Here is a 22,386-nt window from a genome sequence, read left to right as displayed (position 1 = left end):
TTTGGTTTTATATTCCACACAAATGGGTAGTATTCTTCAAATACATTAGTGCCTGCTCAATGAATGGAAACTATTCCTCAACAAACTTCTACCAAAACCATCATAAACATTATTGCAAATGTCATCACATAGGGGACACTCAGCACTAATGTCTGCAAAACAATTGTAAAGAAAAGCTATTTTCATGCAATTTACAGTGTAAAAATGTTAAGTGTTATAGTCTTAAATCCACAGGTTCAAAGAGGCTGTAAAATGCTCCACTTCTACCACCTTTCAACGTCATCCAACCCCTTAATCAGATTAATATTTTTCTATAAACTCCAATATTATTTCTCAGTACTCTGCTTCAGATTAAATTCTAGTAAATAAATGAAACGTTAGTGCGTATGTGCGTATTTTTTTCATAATTGGGAGATACTACATTTATAAAGATTATATAGATAATACGTAAAACTGGAGTTCAGATTTTAAACAACTTGATCAATCCAGTTTGTAGTGTATCCATCAATTCTTTAATTATAACTTCCTTCGACCCACCGGCTATTTAAGGAATTAATACTCTTTGTCTAACTTTACTTCAGCTGTACAATGTCAAAATTTTAATATAAAGATTAACAAATTTGCTACAATATACCTTCAAAATGTCCAAATATATAGTCATCCAATGGGAAACAGGAAATAAGCCAGTGCACAATTGTGAAAATGCGTATTTTTTTTAATCCCACCACTTAAAAGTTGGTTGTTTTCATACCAAAAACTTGGTGCATTATAACTTATTTTATTATAAGTCCTGACATCCCAATTGATTTGTGATGCAACTCTGCCATGAAAACCACTTTTAAATTTAAAAAGGAGGTGAATACATGACGATTAAACGTGAGCAAATACTTTAAATAGGCAACAATATGCGCCAAATAGATGAGAGAAATCTCAACATTTCTTGAAAAACTATAGTACAACCACAAGTCAGTGTTATTTTAAGTTCATAAATGACACAACAAATTACATTTGTATTGCGCTTTTCACGTTGGGAAGATGTCCCAAGGCACATTAAATCAATGTGCTTTAACAATAACAACTTGAATTTATGTAGCATCCCGGAGCGCTTTAACTCTGTGAGACAGAAGCCTTGTGTAACACTTCTTTAATTCTTCATCTCAAATTGCTCCCACCATTACTTCACTTCAGTGCTGAAGAGCTTGAAACACTCTTTTCAAAATACAAGGCATCTTTGAAAGGCAAAATTTAGAAAAACTACTGCTGCTAAATTTTCACATTTCAAGTGGATACCATATTGGAATGTCACATGCCCATCATGGTGATTCACTATTCTACATCCATAACTTCTACATCCATCTTTAGTTGTAGAAATACTAGGTAGATTTGTAGAACCAGTTTTTCTAAAGTACATTTTTCTACACTACTGAATTCCAAATTTACAACATACAATTTTTTTGAGGGTATAAGTTACTCAATGTTCTACTCAGTCCATAGGTATCCCCATCCCACACATCTAGAACAGACAACGTAATATCCAGGCTTTTGCTCTGTCACTCATTTAGCAAAAATCACAACTCCCTTCACATTCCCCATGGCTTCCATTTGGCCCCCTCAATAAACAACATTCAAGGTCATGACTTCAGCAGCAGAGGGAATAAACCTACATGTCCTACCATGATGCTGCCACACTTTTTTTGCAAACTGAAAGTTAGTAACAAGCATGATTGAATACAATTTTCTTTCAATCTTATCATCACACAGTCCCTGCTCAGTCAATAAGATATGATCATCCGGACCATAGAAAAATCTGATTTAATTAGTAAGACTCCTGGTTCAAACCACTCACGATCAGTAAAACTGTTTAAAATTGTACAAATCTTGCACAAAAAGTCTCCAGCTCAGTTCAAAATAAAAAAAATGCATTTGAGGGTCATGGTTTCTGGACATAGGGTCACGCTCTAAGGGTTACAGTTAAAGATCCCACTTTCCACATTTACAGAAAATGTTTTACAGTTTAAAATAGTTTGCCTGAAATAGGTAGATGGCATCAGAAGTGTATACAGGTACTCACTGTTAATAGTTGCTGCATTTGATGTGCGCTTTATCATGTTTTAAAAATATCCAAGTGCTTCACAGGATTTAATATAAAGTTAATAGCGAGCATGATTGAGTAAGATAAATCTTGCGGACAGCATGTTTTTGTAGGTGAATACAATCGATAATTTCAATACAGCAATAAGTACCATTAATACTTTGACAAATTAAAACATCAAACTAAGAATAGGCAGTGATTTGAAGTATAGTCGAGACAATATCTTACCAAACCATTATCTACAAGGTAGTGAATACTGAAAGTTATGACAGGCCGTAAACAATTTTTAAAAATAATTTAAATCCAACTCATTCTTTGCCATAAAGCACTTTTCCGGAAGAGGCCAGAGATATTGTTGAAGTCTGGCATTCACTGTGTAATTACAGTATCCAAAATCAAATTTATCCCTAAAAACTCAGATTTTTGTACATCTTTAAAAGCAAAAAACTATGAGAACAGCAAGTAAAATCAAAATGTTGCTTCAAGTGTATTTCTCCACAGTGGTGGTTGGCGCACGTGGTTAGTGAAGCACCATCACGTGACAAAGATTGAAGGCTGACTTTACAGGTTCAGGAGCAAAATCAGAGAAAAGCTTCTAAAATATTAAATTTGAAACATTACAATAATAATTAGTTCCAGTAGTAACATAGAGCATCACCAATAGTAACAGGGACAGAAGTTCAAACTGCTATAATTTTGCACATGTATGCCTCTCTGCCTTTAATCACCTGCATTGATTTTTATTTCTCAGTCAGCTGAAGAGAATTCATTCAGCACCAAAAAAATGTGAACTTGGAACTCTCTAAATGTAGGCACATCTATACAAATATTATTTGAGTGCGAGGGGGAGAGAAGAGAAAGAAACAAATGCAGGGGTGAGAGAAACATGAAACTGAATGCACAAAGAACCAGAAACAAAGAAAAACCCGAACCGGGTGGAAGGTTGGGGGGGGGGGGCGGGAGGTGAGGGGGAGAAGAAAGAGGAAAGAGTCAACTCCTACACAAATAGCACACACATCACACCAGTTCAGATAGGCAAGCAAAGCCAGGCAAGCAAAAGGAAGAATTAAATCAGAACAAGGAGGACTTGGAGCCTTATGAAAAATAATACAGAAGAGGGTAAGGGAAAGGTTTACTGAATATCAACAAAAATGCCTACTAAAAAATAAACTAGACAAATTGCAGAAGCACGGCCACTTTTTTCAGTTGTTCACAAAATTATTTCTAAGAAGATAAAACTAAGAAGACTCTGAGAACGAAGAAATATATGCAGTGTTTTTTTAAAAAAATACTAAGAGGGAGATTCAGAGGGGACAAACAATTGGAGATGTAAACTTCAAAAGAAAAGCTGCAACAGTTGAGAAACAAGCTCATCACTTCGTTTATCTATGAAATTCCATTTTTTTTAGAAACTTATTCAAGTCAGACATAGTAACAGGTGCAATAAGCGTTATTGGATCAGCCATGTCTCCTGCATTTTCCAATGTAACATCAGCCAACTCTACTTGTGTTAAAAACTTTCAGCGAGCTCCTCATAATCCTCTAGGTTGAACTCATCCCTGGAGAAAACAGAAAACTATCTTGATACAGAGTAGCCACAAATCATTTTTCTCCTTACTTGTTTCTCACTGAGAGCAGTTATCTTGGCTTGTAACTCGTGTAACTGTTTCTTCAAGTCTGCATTCTGTAAAATAAAATTTAAGAAAGTAATATTACTTTTTTTAAAAAAAGTACTAATAGAAGTCCTGACACCACACTAGGAAAATGAGTCATTCAACACTATGTGATGAATACTGGTGGGGGAGGAAGCCAAAAAAGCCATTAAAAAATGACTAACAAAAAAAATCATTCTCTTTGTCTCAGTGAGTCTGCAAAAGTGTTTTAAGATGTTGCAATAGGCCTCAATTGTAACGCGCCTTCACATTAAACAATTCTTCCTGGAAATATTCTATTGCAAATAAGAATTTTAAAAAACTGTAGGCTGTTGCCAAATGACTTAATGATATTTTTATATAGCTTTGCACCCCACCCAAATACAATGATTTATATATTTTTTAAAAACTCCAAGGTGATAAAAGCAAATAACATACCTGTGGATCCTGTTTCATCTGGGCCACAAGTTTCTGTTTAGATAAGAGACAAATATGAAAAAGTTAATGTTCTTGAGATGAGAGAAACAATGCCTCAGTGAATACTGCATGAGGCCTGGCTTTATTGATCAATTCAGCCTCTCAAAGGTCAAGTGTTACTCCAACTGTATCCACTTTCTTCAATAAATCTGGACTAACATTACCAACTCTAGAAATTTACTTTCTGATACAATGCACAATATTAGCCTTGATTGTGAGAGAAAACACGATTAATATAAAAAAAGTTTGTCAATTTTATCTTTCTACATTATAACTGTTTAAATTGAGAAATAGTGGCGACGCAGGAAGATGGATATACGGATAAGGGAAGACGAACAGCTTATTGCAGACAAATCTACACAGGATCAACCAGTTCACATTTATAAAATAAAAATGCATAGGTAACAGCAAACAGTGAGTTCCTGTCACATCATAACTTTTTTTCCCTAGTTATAAAACGTAGAAACAAACCAACATCTCTCCACTTGCTCCCCCCACAAAAAAAACCATCCCATTTCCAGAACACAGCACTAAAATTGAAATAAAACACTGAGAAGTTTCAGCCCCATTTTCTTGTTAAAAAAAAGTTCAGAATGTTATATTCTCAACTTGGGGGGTGAGGGGGGGGATGTCACTAATCAGATCAGACATGATTTATAATTGACTGGGCTGGGAGGGGGGGGGGGGGAGAGAGAGGGGAGAAGAGCGAGAGAGAGAGAGAGAGAGAAAGGAAGTGGTTCAAATTAATATAAGGCACAAATAATAAATGAAAGAAAAGAGCCGTGTTACCTGATGAAACTGGATTTCCACTTTGAGAGCCTCCTGCAGAGTTTGTAACTCCATCTCCTCTACTTCCCGCGCCACTTTCCTTCACTTTTTTTTTGGGCCACCCCAAAAAAAAGACCTGATCTCTCCTCCTCCCCCTCCCTCCCTCCCTCCCTCCCCACCAGCAGCAGCACCAGCCCCCCTTTTCTTTTTCTCCTCTTTCCTTTCGCAGGCAGCCAAAAGAGAATAAAAATACATTCAACAAAAACAGGGCCCGGAATGATTTCAGGAGAGAGAAAGTCCATCAAACATCGCGCCTATGGCTGGATTAACATGTGCATTAAATAAACAGCTGGCTTTATTATTCGATATTTATATACACAAGAGATAAATAGATCACGTATATAAATATAAATACATGGAGAGGGAGGAGAAATAATAAAAAAAAGAGAGACTAGAGAGAGAGAGGAGAGTGTGTGTGTGTGTGTGTGAGAGAGAGAGAGAGCGCAAAACAAGTTCTCCCCATCCACCGGACTCATCACTCTGCGCCGCCGCCGAGCCAGAGGGGGGCGGTGAGCTGCCCGACCAACAACAACTTCAAAAACATTCCCTCCGTCTCTCTCCCTCTCGTCAAATCTATCATAGCCCGGGGCCCGGGGCCCGCGGAGCGCGATCGATCCCCGGGAAGTACAGATTTTTTTTCGATTTTCCCCCCCAAAAAAAGGCTTAAATTAAGCTATGATTTCCAGGTCTTGGCCCTTTCTGCCCACACACACACTTCTCTCCTCCCTACCCCCGATCTTGGCCCTGTCTGCCCTCCCCTCCTCCTCCCCTCTCTCTCTCTCTCTCTCTTCCCCCGGACAACCCTCCGATCGGATTGAAGATGGTGTGTGTGTGTGTGTGTGGGGGGGGGGGGTGGGGTGCGAAGACGGATAAGAAGATGAAGGAAGGAGGGTGGGGGGAGAAAAACTCACACGACGGTCGGAATTGATTTTATTCCAACGTTTTTTGGGGTTAGAAGGAGGGGCCTGAGAGGAATATAATATTTTTTTTAAATTCCCCCCCCCCTCCCGAAAAAAGTATGAGGTAAAAAAAAGTCAAGTGTGCGTGTGTGTGTGTGTGTGTGGAGAGCGTGTACTGTACTGCACCCCTCCCCTCCCCCCCCCGGGGCTGTCTGTCTGTCTGTCTGTCGCTCGCCGGCTTCACGCTGTAGTCCGCTCGCTCACTGGTTCTCCCCGCGCTTTGCTCGTGCTCCCCTTCCCCCGGGGGGGGGGGAGGGAGGGAGGGAGCGCGAGCAAAACGTCAACCGACGCAGCGCGTGCGACGATAGCCACCTGAGCACTCAGCTCGACTCCGTACGCACGGACGCAGCCCTCCCCCCCCACCACGTAGCCTGCGTCCGCGCTCACTCGCTGCCCATTAGTTCTGCGCGCGCAGGTCACGCTGTGCGCGCGGAAGCCGTGGGGATGGGGGGGGTAGGAGAGAGGACATCCACGTGCCCAACCGCCCCACGTAGCCTGGTACGCGCTCCTCGCGCTCTCCCTCCCTCCCGCCCTCTCCACCTGCCCCTCAGGTCTGCGCGCGCAGGTCAAGCGTGTGTCTGCGTGTGGCGTGCGCGGAGGGAGGGACGGAGTGTGGGAACTACTTCGCGGCGGCGCGAACGAACGAACGAGGGCGAATTGATTTGGATTTTGCCTGAGGAAGAGCGGTGCTGCGGCTCTCATTGCCCAGGGAAAGTGCCCGGATGCTGCGACTCCTCACTTGACTCCGAGCTCTCTGCTCTCTGTGGCGCCTCCACTCACTCCCCCCCTCACTCACTCCCTGCGGCTGCTCCCACATCCAGTGCCCACTATATAATAATAATAATAATATATCATTAATGATAATAATAATGCTGGCACTTGACGCAGCGCCTCATCGGGTCGTGAAAGGCGCTCCGTATAAACGCCGTCTTGTCGTGGTCGTCGTCGTCGTTGTTGTCGTCGTTGCGCCGTCTCGGACGCGCTTCGCCGGGTCACGCCGTCCGGTGTCGGGACCGCGCACTCCCGCGGCCGCGTCCCCCCCACCGCGAACGCTCGTGGGTTAAGCCGACCGCGTTGTGACCTTCCATTTATTTATTTACTTTGTTTTTGAAGGGAGCGGTCGCCCCCCGGGAAGCGATCCCGCCGGCCGGCCGGCGTAACGGCCGTGTGCCCGCGTACCGCTGGTGACCGGGCGTCTCCGTGCGCCAGGAGTAAGGGAAAACAACATTTTCTAAATAGATACCTTTTTTTTCAAAAAAGATATCTGTTCGAGTGTCAGCGTTTGTGTCTGGATACAGACAACGGAATGTGTGTGCGTTTTTTTGTTGTACCAAATCTATAGTATTTTCTGAATAAATATGGATTTTTTTTCAAAAAAAAGGCTGTTTACACATTAAAACAATCCCTCTTATCCATCAATACACCTTTTTTCTCTCTTTCTAATTGGCAAATTCATCAAAATCCACATCTCAGCTGTTTAGCTTTTTGTTCTTAACTTTTTTTTAAAACGCCACGATTTTCCCTCCCTGTGATTTCAGACAAGGTTGTCATCATCACCCAGAGGTATTAACAGTCCGGACTTGTCGCAACTGCTGGAACGTTATTCAGCAGATAAGAGAGGGAGAGAAAGACGCTTTTATTTCACTTTGTTTTTTTCTCTCTCTTGTTTCATCTGAGTCTTAAAATCGACTCCCCCCAACACCCACAACATCCCCTTCCACAGGCTAGAACCTGTGACTCTTATCGGGAGGAGGGATGGAATAAAATAACGTTTTATTTTCGCACATAATTTATTATGCTCTCGCCTGTTCCTCTTTACAAAGTTTAATTTTTTTCTAAACAAAATGTACCGTCTACGTATTTCACTCAAACTTAATTTCTGATGTTTTTGCAATCAAATTTTTCTTATTATTTTTTTCTATTATTTTAAATAAAGGATCTTTATAATTGAAATGAATTCAATAATATTTTGATAACGCATTGGGAAAGGTTGAACTTTGCAAACTGATTGCTGCAGACTTCAACTTGCCTATATATATTACATATATATTTGTACTGTATATACCTCTTCTCTCTAGTTTGGTACAAAATGGCGGAAGTGTGCTTGAAACTTTTAGTGCCTGGGTTTCAGATTTCAGACAGCAATAATTGGATTAGAGAAGCATTAAAAAAAGGCTAGAAAAGGAACTCTCTGTCTGTCTATCTCACAAATCCCCCCCCTCCCACCCCATCCTACCATAAATAAACATGGAGTTAAATTGTAGCTGTTAAAAATATCAAGCTTGTAAGTAATTTTCATTGCAAATTAGTTGTTTGAGTTATTATTTTCCCCCTTAGTGTATTAATAATGTTATTCCCCTCACAGCCCTGCCCTCTATTGACGTGTTGAAGTTATGGTTTGTGGCAGCTCCAACGAGAGAAAAGAGCCTGAATCCGGTTTTAATTAATCTTTTGTTCCTTTTATTCTTTTGCTATTTCCAAAAAGCACTGTGCTCTCCTTCCCACACCCACTCCCAAGACAATAATAAGAAACTACCACAAATTTTTAAACTGGTCTGTTTTGCAAACGCCTCACTTTTATCTGTAGATGAATCTAATTGCTTGAAATTCTGCAAATCAAGTTTGTGTGGAGGAGAAATAAATGTCAGGCAAGAGCGAGGTCTACTAAGTCTTTTAACACAGCAATACTTTAACTCTTTCCAGGCTGAACCTGTTTAAATACCTCTGCACAATTCATATGAACTTATACACAGTATAGTTAAACCTCAATGTTAACGCTATGGAGTCCTGTATCTTAGTGGTTAGAGCGTTCACAAGTGATAGAATCTCGGTTTGATTCCCAGAGAGGGCGAAACGTTACATAGGTTTCCTTACTCCACCTGGCGCTGTTTACCTAGCAGTAGGAACCCAATTGGCAGATCTCTTTTCCGGAGGTAACAATCGCTCCAAAAAATAAATGAAAAAATAATAATTTGGTCACTCAGTTCCACGACTGTTTCATCCTGACAAAAGTTCATCGACCTGAAACTTTCCTCTCCCTATAGATGCCTGATCTGCTGAGTGTTCCCCAGTGACTTTTGTTTTTATTTCAAATTTTCAGCACCTGCAGTATTTTACTTTTTTTTGCCAATGGGACTGTTGGGGGAGCACCGCATTGTCAGAGGTGCTGTCTTTCAAGATGAGACGGTAAACCAAGGTCCTGTCTGTCCCTTCAGGTGAATGCTAAAGATTCTCCTGCACTTCTCAAAAAGAGAAAGTCTCCTGGTCAAAAATCCCCTAGATTTTAAAAAAAAGTTAAAAATTATTGTGGGACATTGCTATACGTGCATGCCAATTGGCTGCCGTGTTCGCCAGAAATACACAGTCACTACATTTTACAGGAGAGGAAATCAGCGCATCTCAAATACTTCCTCGCAGACATCAGTAGGTATCAGCAGCTTCCTTTGTTGATACAAAAGTATAGGCAGAATAAACTATGTAATAATAAATAATAATAGCAATGTACTGAGATTCAGAACAAATGAGATCATTCAGAAAATTGGACCAGCAGGTGGCAAATGCAAGTTAAGATAGACAAATTTATAATAATTGGTGTGGGAGGAAATGACCAAAATAGGGAATGTTTATTGAATGGAACCTTCCTGATTAGCACAGGGATTCTGTTGTACAGGAACAAAGGTTTGGTAAGCCAACGATTTACCTGCCTTATAGCATGAGACATCTGAAGCCTATGTGTTTTTTAGGATGTGTTGGATGCCTGACTGCTTTTATCATTCAGAAGCGCAGCCACATTAATATCTGTGGCTATGGAATGCTAATAGTCTTGGGCTAGGAGCCAGTATTGTCACAAAAGGTTTGTCTCAATCTCATTATATGGCATTTCAGCGGAGAGAATTTCTTACACCAATGTGACTAGTCATACATGTTTCTTCCTGTAACCCATATCAGACCACCTTTTATATACACTAAAAATTAGCTTGAACCAAATCACAATGACATTCTATTCATTCTACATATAAATGCACATATTGCCATTTATGTAATCAATACAAGTGTATGGAACAAACATAATATATTTGGTGCAGCATAATTTCTTGTTGAAAATTATATTTATCTGCCTATATAGTGCATATATTTGAGCGTTTTGCCCAGTGAGATCATCATATTTGTAGTGGATCAGTGGATAGGTCTTTCTCCTTTGACTCAAGGGTTGTAAGTTCCTTCCCTACATCAGGACTTGAACTCAAAGTTTAGGCTGGCATCACAGTATTAAGGGAGCACTGTATCATTGAAGGTGCCGTCCTTTAGATGAGACATTAAAATTGAGCTGCTTTTATTTCATATTTAAAGATCCCATTGTAACGTTCTTGACAATATTTCCTCTCTTTTAATATAGAAAGAAATACCCGATTAATTGGTTACTAATCTCATTGCTGTGTGTGGGATGTTGGCTGCATAAAAATAGTCACTTCACTTCATTGTGTAAAGTACATTGAGATGTTTTGACGTGCTCTGCATCAAATGTATGGATCATTATCAGGCTTCTCACTAAAGTGCTTGCATGTTCCTGGCAGCGACCTGAGCTATTCTCCTGGGGACCCATCGGAGGAGGGAGGGGGCAATCAATGTCTGGAAAGGGAGAGAAATGGTTTGAACCATCTCCTTAAAGAGCTTGAGGCTATGAGGATATGTTGTGGATGAAACAAGTATAAAGTTTATTCACCATCATAGCCTGCCTGATATTTTGTCCATTGAACAGTTATGCTCTGTGGACGACCATTTCAGGCAAAATTGAATGGATATGCCCCAAATTTGGTAAAACGTTTCCAGCTTTTACTATGATCTACCAGCCCTAACTCAAAGCCCCTGTCAGACGTAGCCATAGTCAGATCAGGTTGCAAACCTGCTTCTATATTGCTAAATCCATGAGTCACCAATGTTTTGATCAGATGACTGTTTCAACTGTATTTATAGGAAAGCAGGAATAGAAGGAGGCTATCCAGACCATCGATGGATTCCATCAAATTTATTATATCTTGTCAGATCTTTTAATTTCAATGCGCCTCCCTTTGGTCATACCCTTTAATATCTCTGTGTCCCCACGTTTGCACATCTCTCTCTCTCTTTTAAACACTTCCATTGATTCCACCCATACCTTTCTGGGCCATAGAATCTCACTTTATGACAATATAATGGATTGAAATGCAGCCATTTCTGTACTGCACCAGAACACATACTTCTCAAAGTTTCAAAATTTTATAACTTCCAATGCACTATACTATACAAATGACCATCTCTGTCGCTCTCACTGCCCCAAGGTCTTTGGAGACACATCAATTATCTTCATGCTCATCTTTGACTCCACAGAGCCTCAGATAGGGTCGCCCCAGACTGTCTTCCTGCTCTGATACAGCAGGAAAAATAAAGAAGCGATCTATAGTCTGGATATAGGAACCTAAGAGTAGTAGAAGAGTAAAGAGATCTGAGGATTCAGATCTACAAATTTCTAGAAGCAGCTACACAGGTGGATAAGGCTATAAAAAGGACAATGGGATCTTGGGCTTTCTAACCAGAAAGGTAGAATATAAAAGTGAGGAGATGATGTTGAATTTATACAAAACCTTTAGTTGGACCACATTTGGAGTATTGTGTCCAATTCTGGTCTCCGTTCACTATCCGTTCACTATAAGAAGGATACAGGAGAATGGAAAGAGTACAGCATAGGTATACGAGGATGATACCAGAGCTGGCAGGTTACAGGATAGTTTAAGTCTTTTATCACTTGAGAAGAGACGTTTAAGGAGAAAACTTAATAGAAGTGTTTAAAGTTATAAAAGGATTTGTTAAGGTTAATATAAATAGGCTGTTCTCACAGTTGGGGAGTCGGTAACCAGGGGAGTTTAGGAGGAGCTTCTTCATGTAGAGGGTAGTGAGATTGTGGAATTCACTTCCTGAACTGATGGCTGAGCGTAGATGTTCACATGAGGGAGAGGGGAATAGAAGGATGTGGGAGAGAGGGAGGAATTGGTGGAGACTCGTTTCGAGTGTAAACACCGGTACGGACCGTTTGGGATGAGTGGCCTGTTTCCATGCTGTACGATCTTGTTATGTTTGTAATAATTGTATACTCTGTGCCAGGTAGCCTACTGTATGGTGGTAATAATAACAATAATAATAATCCTTGCATCATTGAGACTTCTCAAAGTGAATTGACTGTGTTCTGTGGACAAAAACGCGGCTGCCAATGGTGGACTCAAAAACAGTTGTGGATTGAATTACCCAATTTTTGGGGGATGAATTATTACTCCCAGCAAACAATCTGCCAAGCAACTAACAACATGGCTCCTACTGACAGAGGTAAACAGGCATGTGGAGTAAGGCTTTGCCTTGCCTGGGAATCAAAGCCGGGTCCTCTCGCTTGCGAGCGCACTAATCATTACGCTACGGAACTTCGCATACTGTATACTTTGTGATCATAGACTGTGAACGTTCATCATCATTGTGCTCCAAGATATCAATGAGAATCACAAAAACAAACCACTAAGTGAAAGGTTACAAACAGTTGCAAAGGCAATAAAACAACTTGAGAAGCACCAATTTACTGAGGCCGTGAAACACACCTGCTGCTCCTCAGACCCGTTCTGTGTGTGCTGTACTGATGAGGGCTATCCGTGTTTCGATTCCAGATGGCCCAGGCTCATCTATCAAGAGGGGTAAATCATCAGGTTAGGAGTGTAGCGCATCACCTTCATAACCACATCAGCAATAAAGATAATGCAGATTTATTGACAGCCGTTTACTCTCAAGTAATGAATGTTATAGCTGTATTTATGCTGCTTTGCTTTTATCCACAGTCAGACCAGGCAGGGAGTTTTACACACACGTATGGTAGGAAAAGATCCTTGTGTGTGAGTCATTAGTGGAGTTTCCACCCGTCTGCTGCCAGACCCTCCAATCCATTCTGTGGTAATATATATGGATAGTTATATAGACTACATACCGAGACCACATAGAAACTGTCTTAGACTACATAGGTACCTAGATTACGTAGATACCTAGATTATGTAGATACCCAGACCACATAGATACTGTCTTAGTCGACATAGGTACCTAGACCATGTAGATACCTAGATTCCATAGATACCTAGAAAGAAGTGTTCAAATTTCTGCGCATTCCTAAATTTAAAGAAAATGATCTTGAGGCTAAACCCATGAGACATGTCAGGCCCTCATCTGCTCTGGGAATTGGGCATCTTGCTGACTTTTCAATAATAATTTGGTCACTCAATCCACGACTGTTTGTGGGGGACACTGCTGTGCGCAATTGGCTGCCAAGTTTCACCCACAAAATATACAGTCAATTCACTTTGAGACGTCTCGAAGACATGATAAGGCACTATATCAATGCAAGGATTATTATTATAATAACACCGAGACCAGTGAGCTCACCACTTCCTTGGCTGAGATCAGTTGAGCTCTACACAGAGCTGGGAATAAACCTGTGACCTTCCTACTGTGTTTGGTTCAGCAGCACACCATCATGTGCACTTTCCCACTGAGGCATCAGCAGATGCCATTGCAGAAACAAGAATGAGCTGTGATTTTTAAGCTCCCACATTTCTGCCCGTATTACACTTAAACCCACCAAACCAACTAATTGATATGAGCCAATGATTCAGAGAGCTGACCAGCTGAAACTGCTGATAGCAAGAAATGGGCAATTCTGGCTGCACGGTAACTTCAGTATTAGTAGTCTGAGTGTCCGAACTCTCAAGGAAGTCCAAAGGGTTCTTAGTTTAAGTTACAGTGATAGAGTGTACCACAGCTAGCCATTGATTTTCAGCTCACTGTTGTCCTCAGGATGTCCACAGCGATTCTTTGTGAGCAGCATTCTTACTCAGACAGTTCTCACTCAGTCCTGCTATATTGGGATGACATGTAGGTGGCTACAAAAAGTCCATGCCTTCTGTCATGTCAGGTGGAAGTGACAACTCATCTATTGTGTGCATCAGGATTTATTGTGAATGTCAAGAAATCAATGATATCCCAAACACTATTACCTGAGTTTCTGGGGTTTATAGTCTGCTCAGTCAATGTGGCACTACAGCATCTTATTCCTTGGGAGAATTAAGACAGACCTCTCAAGAGACTCAGAGTAGTAGAGCTCTCTGATATGCATACGCAACATTATCACTGCCATATTTTGTCTACAATTAATGGAGTTGACATAACGTCACAGTCCAGATTCCCACTCCAGGGCAATGCAGAGGGAGAGCCTGCATTGCCGAGGTTTATGTTTCTACTACTCAGCGGGAGATATACTTCTTGGAATCTCTAATCCTGTTTAAGGATTATATTTTTAATGCCTCATTATTTACCCTTGGTCTTGCCCTTGAGTTTTAAATGATAATAATAATAATATCCTTGCATTCGATAAAGCACCTTATCACGTCTTCAAGACGTCTCAAAGCGCTTCATGGAATATACTGTAAAGTGATTGGACTATATATTTGTGGACGAAACGTGGCAGCCAATTGCACACAGCAACGTCCCACAAACAGTTATGGATTCAGTGACCAAATGATGAGATAAGATGGGCTGAAGGACTTCTATACCTGAATCAAACATATGATCTTAAGTAAGATGAGAGCTAATTTTTTTCAGTTGAAAGTCAACAAGACTGAGGCCCTCCTGATTGTCTCCCATCAGCGAATCCTCACCTCAGGCGCTGACAGCATCACCATCCATGGTTGCACACTCCACCTCACTGAGCCAGTCTGGAACCTTGGGGTCTTGTTTGACCCTCAACTATTCTTTCTACCCCATACCTGTGCCATGACCTGCTCTGCCTTCCCCCACCTCCGCAACATCACCTGACTCCGTCAGTGTCTCACACCACAGGCCGCCGAAACCCTCATATATGCCTTCATTACATGACTTCACTATGCAAACTCCCTGCTTGTCGGCTTCCTCAACTCCTCCCTCCATAGGCTGCAGATCATCCAGAACTCTGCAGCCCATGTCCTCTACCGCACCAGGCTCTGTGACCATATCACCCCTACCACGTCCGACTCCACTGGCATCCCATCACACAGATTATACAATTCAAGATCCTGGTCTTCGCCTTCAAAGCCCTCCACAGTCTTGCTTCCTCCTACCTCTGTGACCTCCTAAACCCCTACCATCCTACTCACTCTCTCCGCTCAGCAGGCTCCGGCCTGCTTCACGTCCCCCGCCTCGTTCGCCCCACTATTGGCGGATAGGCCTTCTAGCACTCTGCCCATACCCTCTGGAACTCCATCCCACAGTCCCTCTGCCTCATTCCCTCCCTTGCCTCCTTCAAGACTCATCTCAAGATCCTCCTCTTCGACCGTGCGTTTGATCACCCAGCTTCCCCGCTGCCCTCCACCCTCTCCGATCCCAACCCCCAGCTTGGGTCCGAAACTCTATCCAGCACCTTGGGACGTCCTCCCGATGTGAAAGGTGCTATACAAATGTAATTTTGTTGTTGTTGTAATCTTATGATAAAGTCATAAGTCCCCTAGCTCAGTCCTGGAGCTAGAGGACTTGGAGTCCTCTAGCTCAGTTGTTAGAGCATTTGCCTTGCAAATGAGAGAGCTGGGTTCGATTCCCAGCAGGGCAAAATCTTGGGCAAGTTTCCTTTCACCACACGCCTGCTAATAATCTCTCAAGAAAAAAAAGCAATAATAATTTGGTCACTCAATCCATGACTGTTTGTGGGACGCTGCTGTACACAATTGGCTGCCGCGTTTCGCCCACAAGTATACAGTTAATTCACTTTTCAGTATATTCTCTGAAAGTCTTTGAGACGTCAAGAAGACTTGAAAAGCGCTATATCAAATATAAGGATTATTAGTTTTTATTATAGAGTCCTGTATCTTAGTGGTTAGAGCACTTGCCTTGCAATTGAGAGGACCCAGGTTCGATTCCCAGGAAGGGCGAAACCTCAGGCAAGTTTCCTTACTCCACACCCCTCTGGTTACCCAGCAATAAGTCGGAACCTGGTTATTAGTCGATTGGTGGATCGCTTTTCCGGGCGTAATAAATCCCTTCCAAAAATGTTTTTTAAAAAAAATAATAGTTTGGTCATTCTGTTTGTGGGACAAACAATCGGCTGCCGCGTTTCGTCCACAAAATATACAGTCATTTCACTTTACAGTCTATTTTGTGAAGCGCTTTGAGATGTCTTGAAGTCGTGATAAGGCACTGTATCAAATGCCCGGAGTATTATTATTATTAAAGACCTCCACCATAGTCTATCATGTCCTTCCTCAATCTCTGCGCCTTCAATGGATAAAAGTCCTAAGTCAGCCAGCTTCTCTTCACACCCAACTGCTTCAGTTACCTTTCTCTTTTCTACATTTTGAGTGCAACTTCCTGCGTTATTTCGGACAGACAATAAGAGGGCAACAGCAAGTCCCTCTGGTGAGGGAGAAAGAAAAGGGAGGCATATGGACCTTGCTTCGTCATTGCTATCCAGGGACTCTTGCTGGCAAATGCTTGACTGTGTAGGCAGTGAGTGAGGAATGGATCAATTCCGTGTGCAGATGCTATCAGGGCTACAGGAGCTGGCATAAGTACCTAGAAAGGTTGAGTTCCCTGGCAGATAATTGATGGCTTGCCTTGAACATTGAAAACAGATCTGATTGTTGGACTGGCCAGCGTTGGCTAGGAGTAGCAGACATCAACGTCCAGCGGAGAGCAGACGCCAAAGGAAGAAAGCTTGCCATCTTCAACATAAAGTAAATAAAAGTCAACGTTTGAAACAGAAAATCAATCTGTTTCCATCTGTACGACAGGTTGAATCTGGCTGAATGTGAGTAATTAACCTGTGATTATATAAGCAATGGCATCACTCTGTTCCCAATCCAACACACATCAACACGTTGAGACGTCTCAAAGACATGATAAGGCACTATATCAAATGCAAGAATTACTATATTATAACCGAGCCTCTATGCCTCCACTGAGACCACAATGCACACTGGGTTTGAAGGCCACTGTAACACAGGACAAAGAACGAGCAGCTCAGAATAGATAATACTCTCAGGTTAACGGAAGGACATGATGTTACAGCACAGTCGCCTTGGTTGTGAGAGTGTGTGGAATCTCTCTGCAAATCAACTGCTGTGTGACCAACATAACAACGTTTAATTTATTTCTAATCAAATCTTATTTGTGAACCATTTAGAGATGAATGTTTTTTATATAAAAGGTGCTCCTGAAATTAAATGTGTCATGTCATGTACAAGTCTACCTGGCAGTTAAACACATGAAAATCCACCTGCTGCCCCCTTTCCCCCCCCCCCCCCCCCCCACACACTCTCACAGCTGCATTGAAACGTTCAGCTCAGAATTTGGCTTCAACACTGACGAGAAGAAGTGAGTCTCCCTCTTGTGGGCGGACACTCTTTTCGCTGCACAAACCAGGTTGGGAAATGCGCTGTATCAGGAGATGGTCGGGCAAACCTGTGCTCAATATACCCGTGCGTTTGAGCCTCGTGACTTGAGCCGATGGAGTATTCACATGGTTCATGGCTGGGTGACCCCAACACCAAAACACCAGGACCAAGCAGAGACTTTGGCACCAGCTGCAGGTGGAACAAGCGAGCAGCTGTAGGAAATGCCCAATACCAGCTGCGCTGCCTATTCTGTGGAGCCCTGTAGCGCATTGGTTAGAACACTCGCCTCGCAAGTGAGAGGACTCGGGTTGATTCCCGGCAGGGCCAAATGCTAGACAAGTTTCCTTACTCCACGTGCCTCTGTTTACCCAGCAGTAAGTAGCAATCCGGTTGTTAGTCGACAGGTGGATCGCTTTTCCGGGGGGTAATAATTCCTTAAAAAATAAATGATAATTTGGTCACTCAATCCACAACTGTTTGTGGGACGCTGCTGTGTGTAATTCGCTGCTGCATTTTGCTCACAAAATATACAGTCAATTCACTTTACAGCATATTCTGTGAAGTGCTTTAAGACGTCTCAAAGACGTGATAAGGCACCATATTAAATGCAAGAATTATTATAATTCACTGCTATCTCTTTAACTGGTTCTAGGAACTTAGCAACCGCTATGTCGATTCCACTTTCTTGGATAAAGGCAGATTATTATCATAATTTTCCTCCTCCTCTTGCCTCCCCCTCAAACCAAGCCTCCAATTCTTTCACTCACTGGAGTGTACCCTGTCCTATCTTTCTTCTCAATCTCATGCTTCCTATTTCTTTATTTCCAGCAGGGACGCACCCCTCTAACACTATAATGTAATAATTACAGACAATTTGTATTACAGGTTAATATTGTGATCATTATTTATCAGAAGAGCTTGTTTACAGTGTGTTCCTACCCACGAGGGACATTTTAATTAGGCAGCAAATTCCCCCCATAAGATGGCCTTCAATCCATGACAGGAAACAGCAAGGGAGTTCTCAGCTGCTGTGTTATGTGGGCTTTTCTGTACTTCTGTTACTGCTTCTCTTCACCCTTCCCCCTCCCTCTTCAATATTAAAGTCCTGTAGTGTATTGGATGGGGTACTCAACTCGCAAATGAGAGGACCTGGGTTTGATTCCGAGGCAGGGTGAAACCTTAGGCAACTTCCTTACTCCTGTACTTACTTACTTCCTTACTCTCTTCAAAAAATAATTATTATTATTTGGTCATTCAATCCATGACTGCTTGTGGGACGCTGCTGTGTGTAATTGGCTGTCGCATTTCACTCACAAAATATACAGTCAATTCACTTTACAGTATATTCAGTGAAGCGCTTTGAGACATCTCAAAGATGTGATAAGGCGCCATATCAAATACAATACAATGTTACATTTGTATAGTGCTTTTCACGTCCGGAGGACATCCCGTGGCGCTGCAAAGTCAGGGATTTGGACCCAAGCTGGATTGAGGAGGATGGAGGGAGGGAGGGAGGGTAAGGAGAGTGGTCGAAGGCTTGGTCGAAGAGGAGGGTTTTGACATGAGTCTTGAGGGAGCGAAGCAAAGGCAAAGGGAATGTGGGATGGAGTTCCATAGGGTGGGGATACAAAAGCTGAAAGCCCGGCCACCAATGTGAAGCAGGCCAGAGCCTGCTGAGCGGAGGGTACGGATGGGTTGATATAGGGTCAGCAGGTCACAGAGGTAGGGAGGGGTAAGACTGTGGAGGGCCTTGAAGGCGAGACGAGGATTTTGAATTCTATCCTCTGGGGGATGGGGAGCCATTAGAGCCGGGTGAGGGTAGGAGTGATGGGGTCACAGAGCCTGGTGTGTGGAAGAGGACACAAGCTGCAGAGTTCTGGGTGATGTGCAGCTTGTGGAGGAGAGGCGGTGGAGGAGGATAGAGTGGTCAACGGTATCAAACGCAACAGAGTGGTCAGACGCAAGGATTATTATTATTACCAGGCAGATTGGATTTCACTTTAACTATTTTACCTGAAGGGCAAGCCTGGCAGAGCTCCCAGTGTATTGGATTGTCCGCCTAGATGGTGAGATAATAATAATAATAATAATAATCAAAGTTTTGATGTGAGGCTTCTTTTCACAACAATAATAATCCTTGCATTTGATATAGTGCCTTATGACTGTATATTTTGTGAGCGGACAGTGGCAGCCAATTGTGCACAGCAGTGTCCCACAAATAGTCATGGATTGAGCGACCCAATTTTTTTTTTGACTGACTACCTCCGGAAAGTGATCCGCCAATCGACTAACAACCGTGTTCCTACTTACTGCTAAGCGAGCGATCTAACCACTAAGCTACAGGACTCCACAACTCTCTTCTTCAGCAGCGAGAGTGCCAACAACTGTGTCAAGTTAGAAACAATAGCTCCCACCAAAGGGTTCTGCCTTTACTCCTAACTCCCAGAACTGAGGTTGAACCCAGTTCCACCACATTGCCTGTCTCCGACCGTACCTTACCCCAAATGCAAGGGAAACCCTTGTGTGTGTTTGTCACCTCCCACTTGGATTACTCCAACGCACTCCTCGCCGGTCTCCCCCGCTCCACCATTCACAAGATCCACTCATTCAGACCTCTGCCGCCCACATACTGACCTGAACCAAACTCCGTGCCCACATCTCCCCAGTTCTGGCCCAGGCTCCACTGGCTCCCCATCACCGAACAGATCGACTTCAAGATCCTCACTCTCGCGTTCAAATCTATTCACTCTCTGGCACCTCCTGACCTCTCCGACCTCCTCACTCCCCAATCCACCACCCGGCACCTCCGCTCGATTGGCACCGGCTCCTGCTCATCCCTCGCCCCACCATCTGAGGTCGCGCTTTCAGTCACTATGCCCCCAAAGCTCTGCAACACTCTCCCTCAATCCCTCCACCTTGCCCCCTCTCTCCCCTTTTTCAAGTCCTACCTGAAAACCTTCCTCTTCAACTGTGCTTACAGTCACCTCCCCCCCCCCCCCCCGGCTCGGAGTCAGGCTTCGCCACTGTTAAGTGCTCTGAGATGCTAACCTGAGTGGAGTGCGCTGTATAAGTGCAAGTTGTTGTTGAACCATTGGAAAATAACATCTCTCATTCCAGACACAAGTAAGTGGCAGAACAGAGATTGTTCTGGGAAAGTGGAACAAAAATATATATATTAATAACAACAATCCTTGTATTTAATATGGCGCCTTATCACGTTGCTGAGATATCTCAAAGCGTGTCACAGAATATACTGTAAAGTGGATTGACTGTGTATTTTGTGGGCGAAACAGAGGATCAAAAGATCTTACAATAATCCCTGCATTTGATACTCGACATCTGTACACGAATCACAAAGCCTTACAACCTTGATCCTACCTATGTTTTATTCATGGATTATTCACTGTCACACGTGTTTGTTGCACTATCCAACCAACTACAAGCGGCTGAGGATCCGGGACCTTCAACAGCGCAAAATTTCACCTCTCTGACTAATCCCCTGCTCTTTCGCCGAGGGGTCCGACTCCTACAGTGACACAGGGAATACAATCATTTGTGTTGTGTATATTTTGTATTGTCTTTAAACAGCTTTGATACCTGAGTCAGAGGGAAATACTTTAGTAAAACCTAAAAGGGTTAACAAGTGCTTTTTTTTTAGATAGAACATCAGGGCGTAGTGACACCAGGCGCCACCCTGTGGCCACTCTGCGTAATTGCAAGGCCTGGGCGCCACCTCCTGGACAGAGAGTGTAACTGCAGCTCCATACCATCTATCTATCTATTCTATTGATACTTGTAATAATAATTAGTAGATCACTGATAATAATATAATACATCATTAAGCAATTGTAACAGCAAAACACAGAACATCTAAATTGACTATCTGTAAGCAAATGTGACACCGAAATGCTCAGATACATTCCTGAAATTTGTTTCGCCCACAATAGTATATTCTGCGAAGCGCTTTGAGACGCCTAGAAGACGTGATTATTTTTACTAATATTGAAATTAGCTTGTCTCTCTTTCTGCTCTATCTTCCCACCGCTCAATGTGTAGAAAACGATTCTCAGCTCACATTTTTTTTAAAAGAAATATCTATTTATTTGGGATGTATAAAAAATATATATTCAGCTTTCCTCATATGATATTAATATTAAAACACACCTGTCGAGGAACAAAGAAACAGTCACGAAAAAAAACATTTCAAAACTGTGACGAATCGCAAAACGACGTATCCTTTTGTTTCTCAAGCAATTTTATAAACAACACATTCCACTTGCCTCGTAGAAGATAAAACAGACCCGTAACAGAAAAAACACACACATCCACTTCAAATTCAATTTATTTGCCAAAGAAGTGCCCATTACTTTGTGTCGCCCACTACTGTCTCCCACTCTCCTCAAGTGGAGGGACCAGGGCTCTATTCTGCTGCCTTTATTTACAGGGAGCAGTTGCACTTTAGGCTATTCCCAGCTCTGCCTTCCTTCACTTACCGGATCGCAGGCCAATTTTCCCCACTCTGCTGCTCATCCCCTTTATGGGGAAAGACTTTTATCAACCCACCCACACACAGCACATCTTCGGACACTCACTGGTTACAGGTTGAGCGTCCCACTCTACAAACCATCCTTGAGCATAGACGCCCTGCCGTGTGGGGAAGTGGCAATGACGTGCGCCCACCCATCATGGAGCTGCTCTGGCCGGGATCAGGCCCCATCTGTCCTTAGCCTCTGTGGACCCCAGCTTCAGCGCGTCCCTCATGACATACACCCTGACTCTCGTCTACACTAGTCTGGGCCTTTACCGACCCATCTCCGCGCCTGAAGACTATCTGGTTTTGGCATTCCCAAAGGGCTTCCTTCACTGAGTTGATGACATTCCAAGCACATCCGATATCGGTCTCTCCGTGCGTCCCCGGGAAGAGGCCGTACAGCACAGGCCGTTATAGCGGAATT

At 42.7% G+C, this 22,386-nt stretch overlaps 1 protein-coding gene across 5 annotated transcripts in view; it reads right to left on the bottom strand.

Annotated features, from left to right (window-relative positions):
- The window catches only part of phf21ab (PHD finger protein 21Ab), a 111,714-nt gene extending 106,573 nt beyond the window's left edge, over positions 1 to 5,141 (bottom strand). For 4 of the 5 annotated variants that reach the window (XM_042341301.1, XM_042341305.1, XM_042341300.1 and 1 more), the window contains exons 1-3: positions 5,011 to 5,141; positions 4,183 to 4,215; positions 3,711 to 3,776 (exon numbers count right to left, since the gene is read on the bottom strand). In XM_042341301.1, coding sequence (XP_042197235.1) covers positions 3,711 to 3,776; positions 4,183 to 4,215; positions 5,011 to 5,064 — 153 coding nt within the window. In that variant the 5' untranslated portion in view covers positions 5,065 to 5,141. Of the gene's footprint in view, positions 1 to 3,710; positions 3,777 to 4,182; positions 4,216 to 5,010 lie in introns of those variants that run through there. The other variant, XM_042341304.1, reaches the window with a different exon arrangement.
- Between the last annotated feature and the right edge of the window lie 17,245 nt (positions 5,142 to 22,386).

The sequence above is a fragment of the Callorhinchus milii genome, unplaced genomic scaffold (genome assembly GCF_018977255.1).
Source record: "Callorhinchus milii isolate IMCB2004 unplaced genomic scaffold, IMCB_Cmil_1.0 Scaffold17, whole genome shotgun sequence".
Classification (NCBI taxonomy): Eukaryota; Metazoa; Chordata; class Chondrichthyes; order Chimaeriformes; family Callorhinchidae; genus Callorhinchus; species Callorhinchus milii.
The sequence above is the reverse complement of the archived record's forward strand: the minus strand, read 5'-3'. Positions and strand labels throughout refer to the sequence as shown.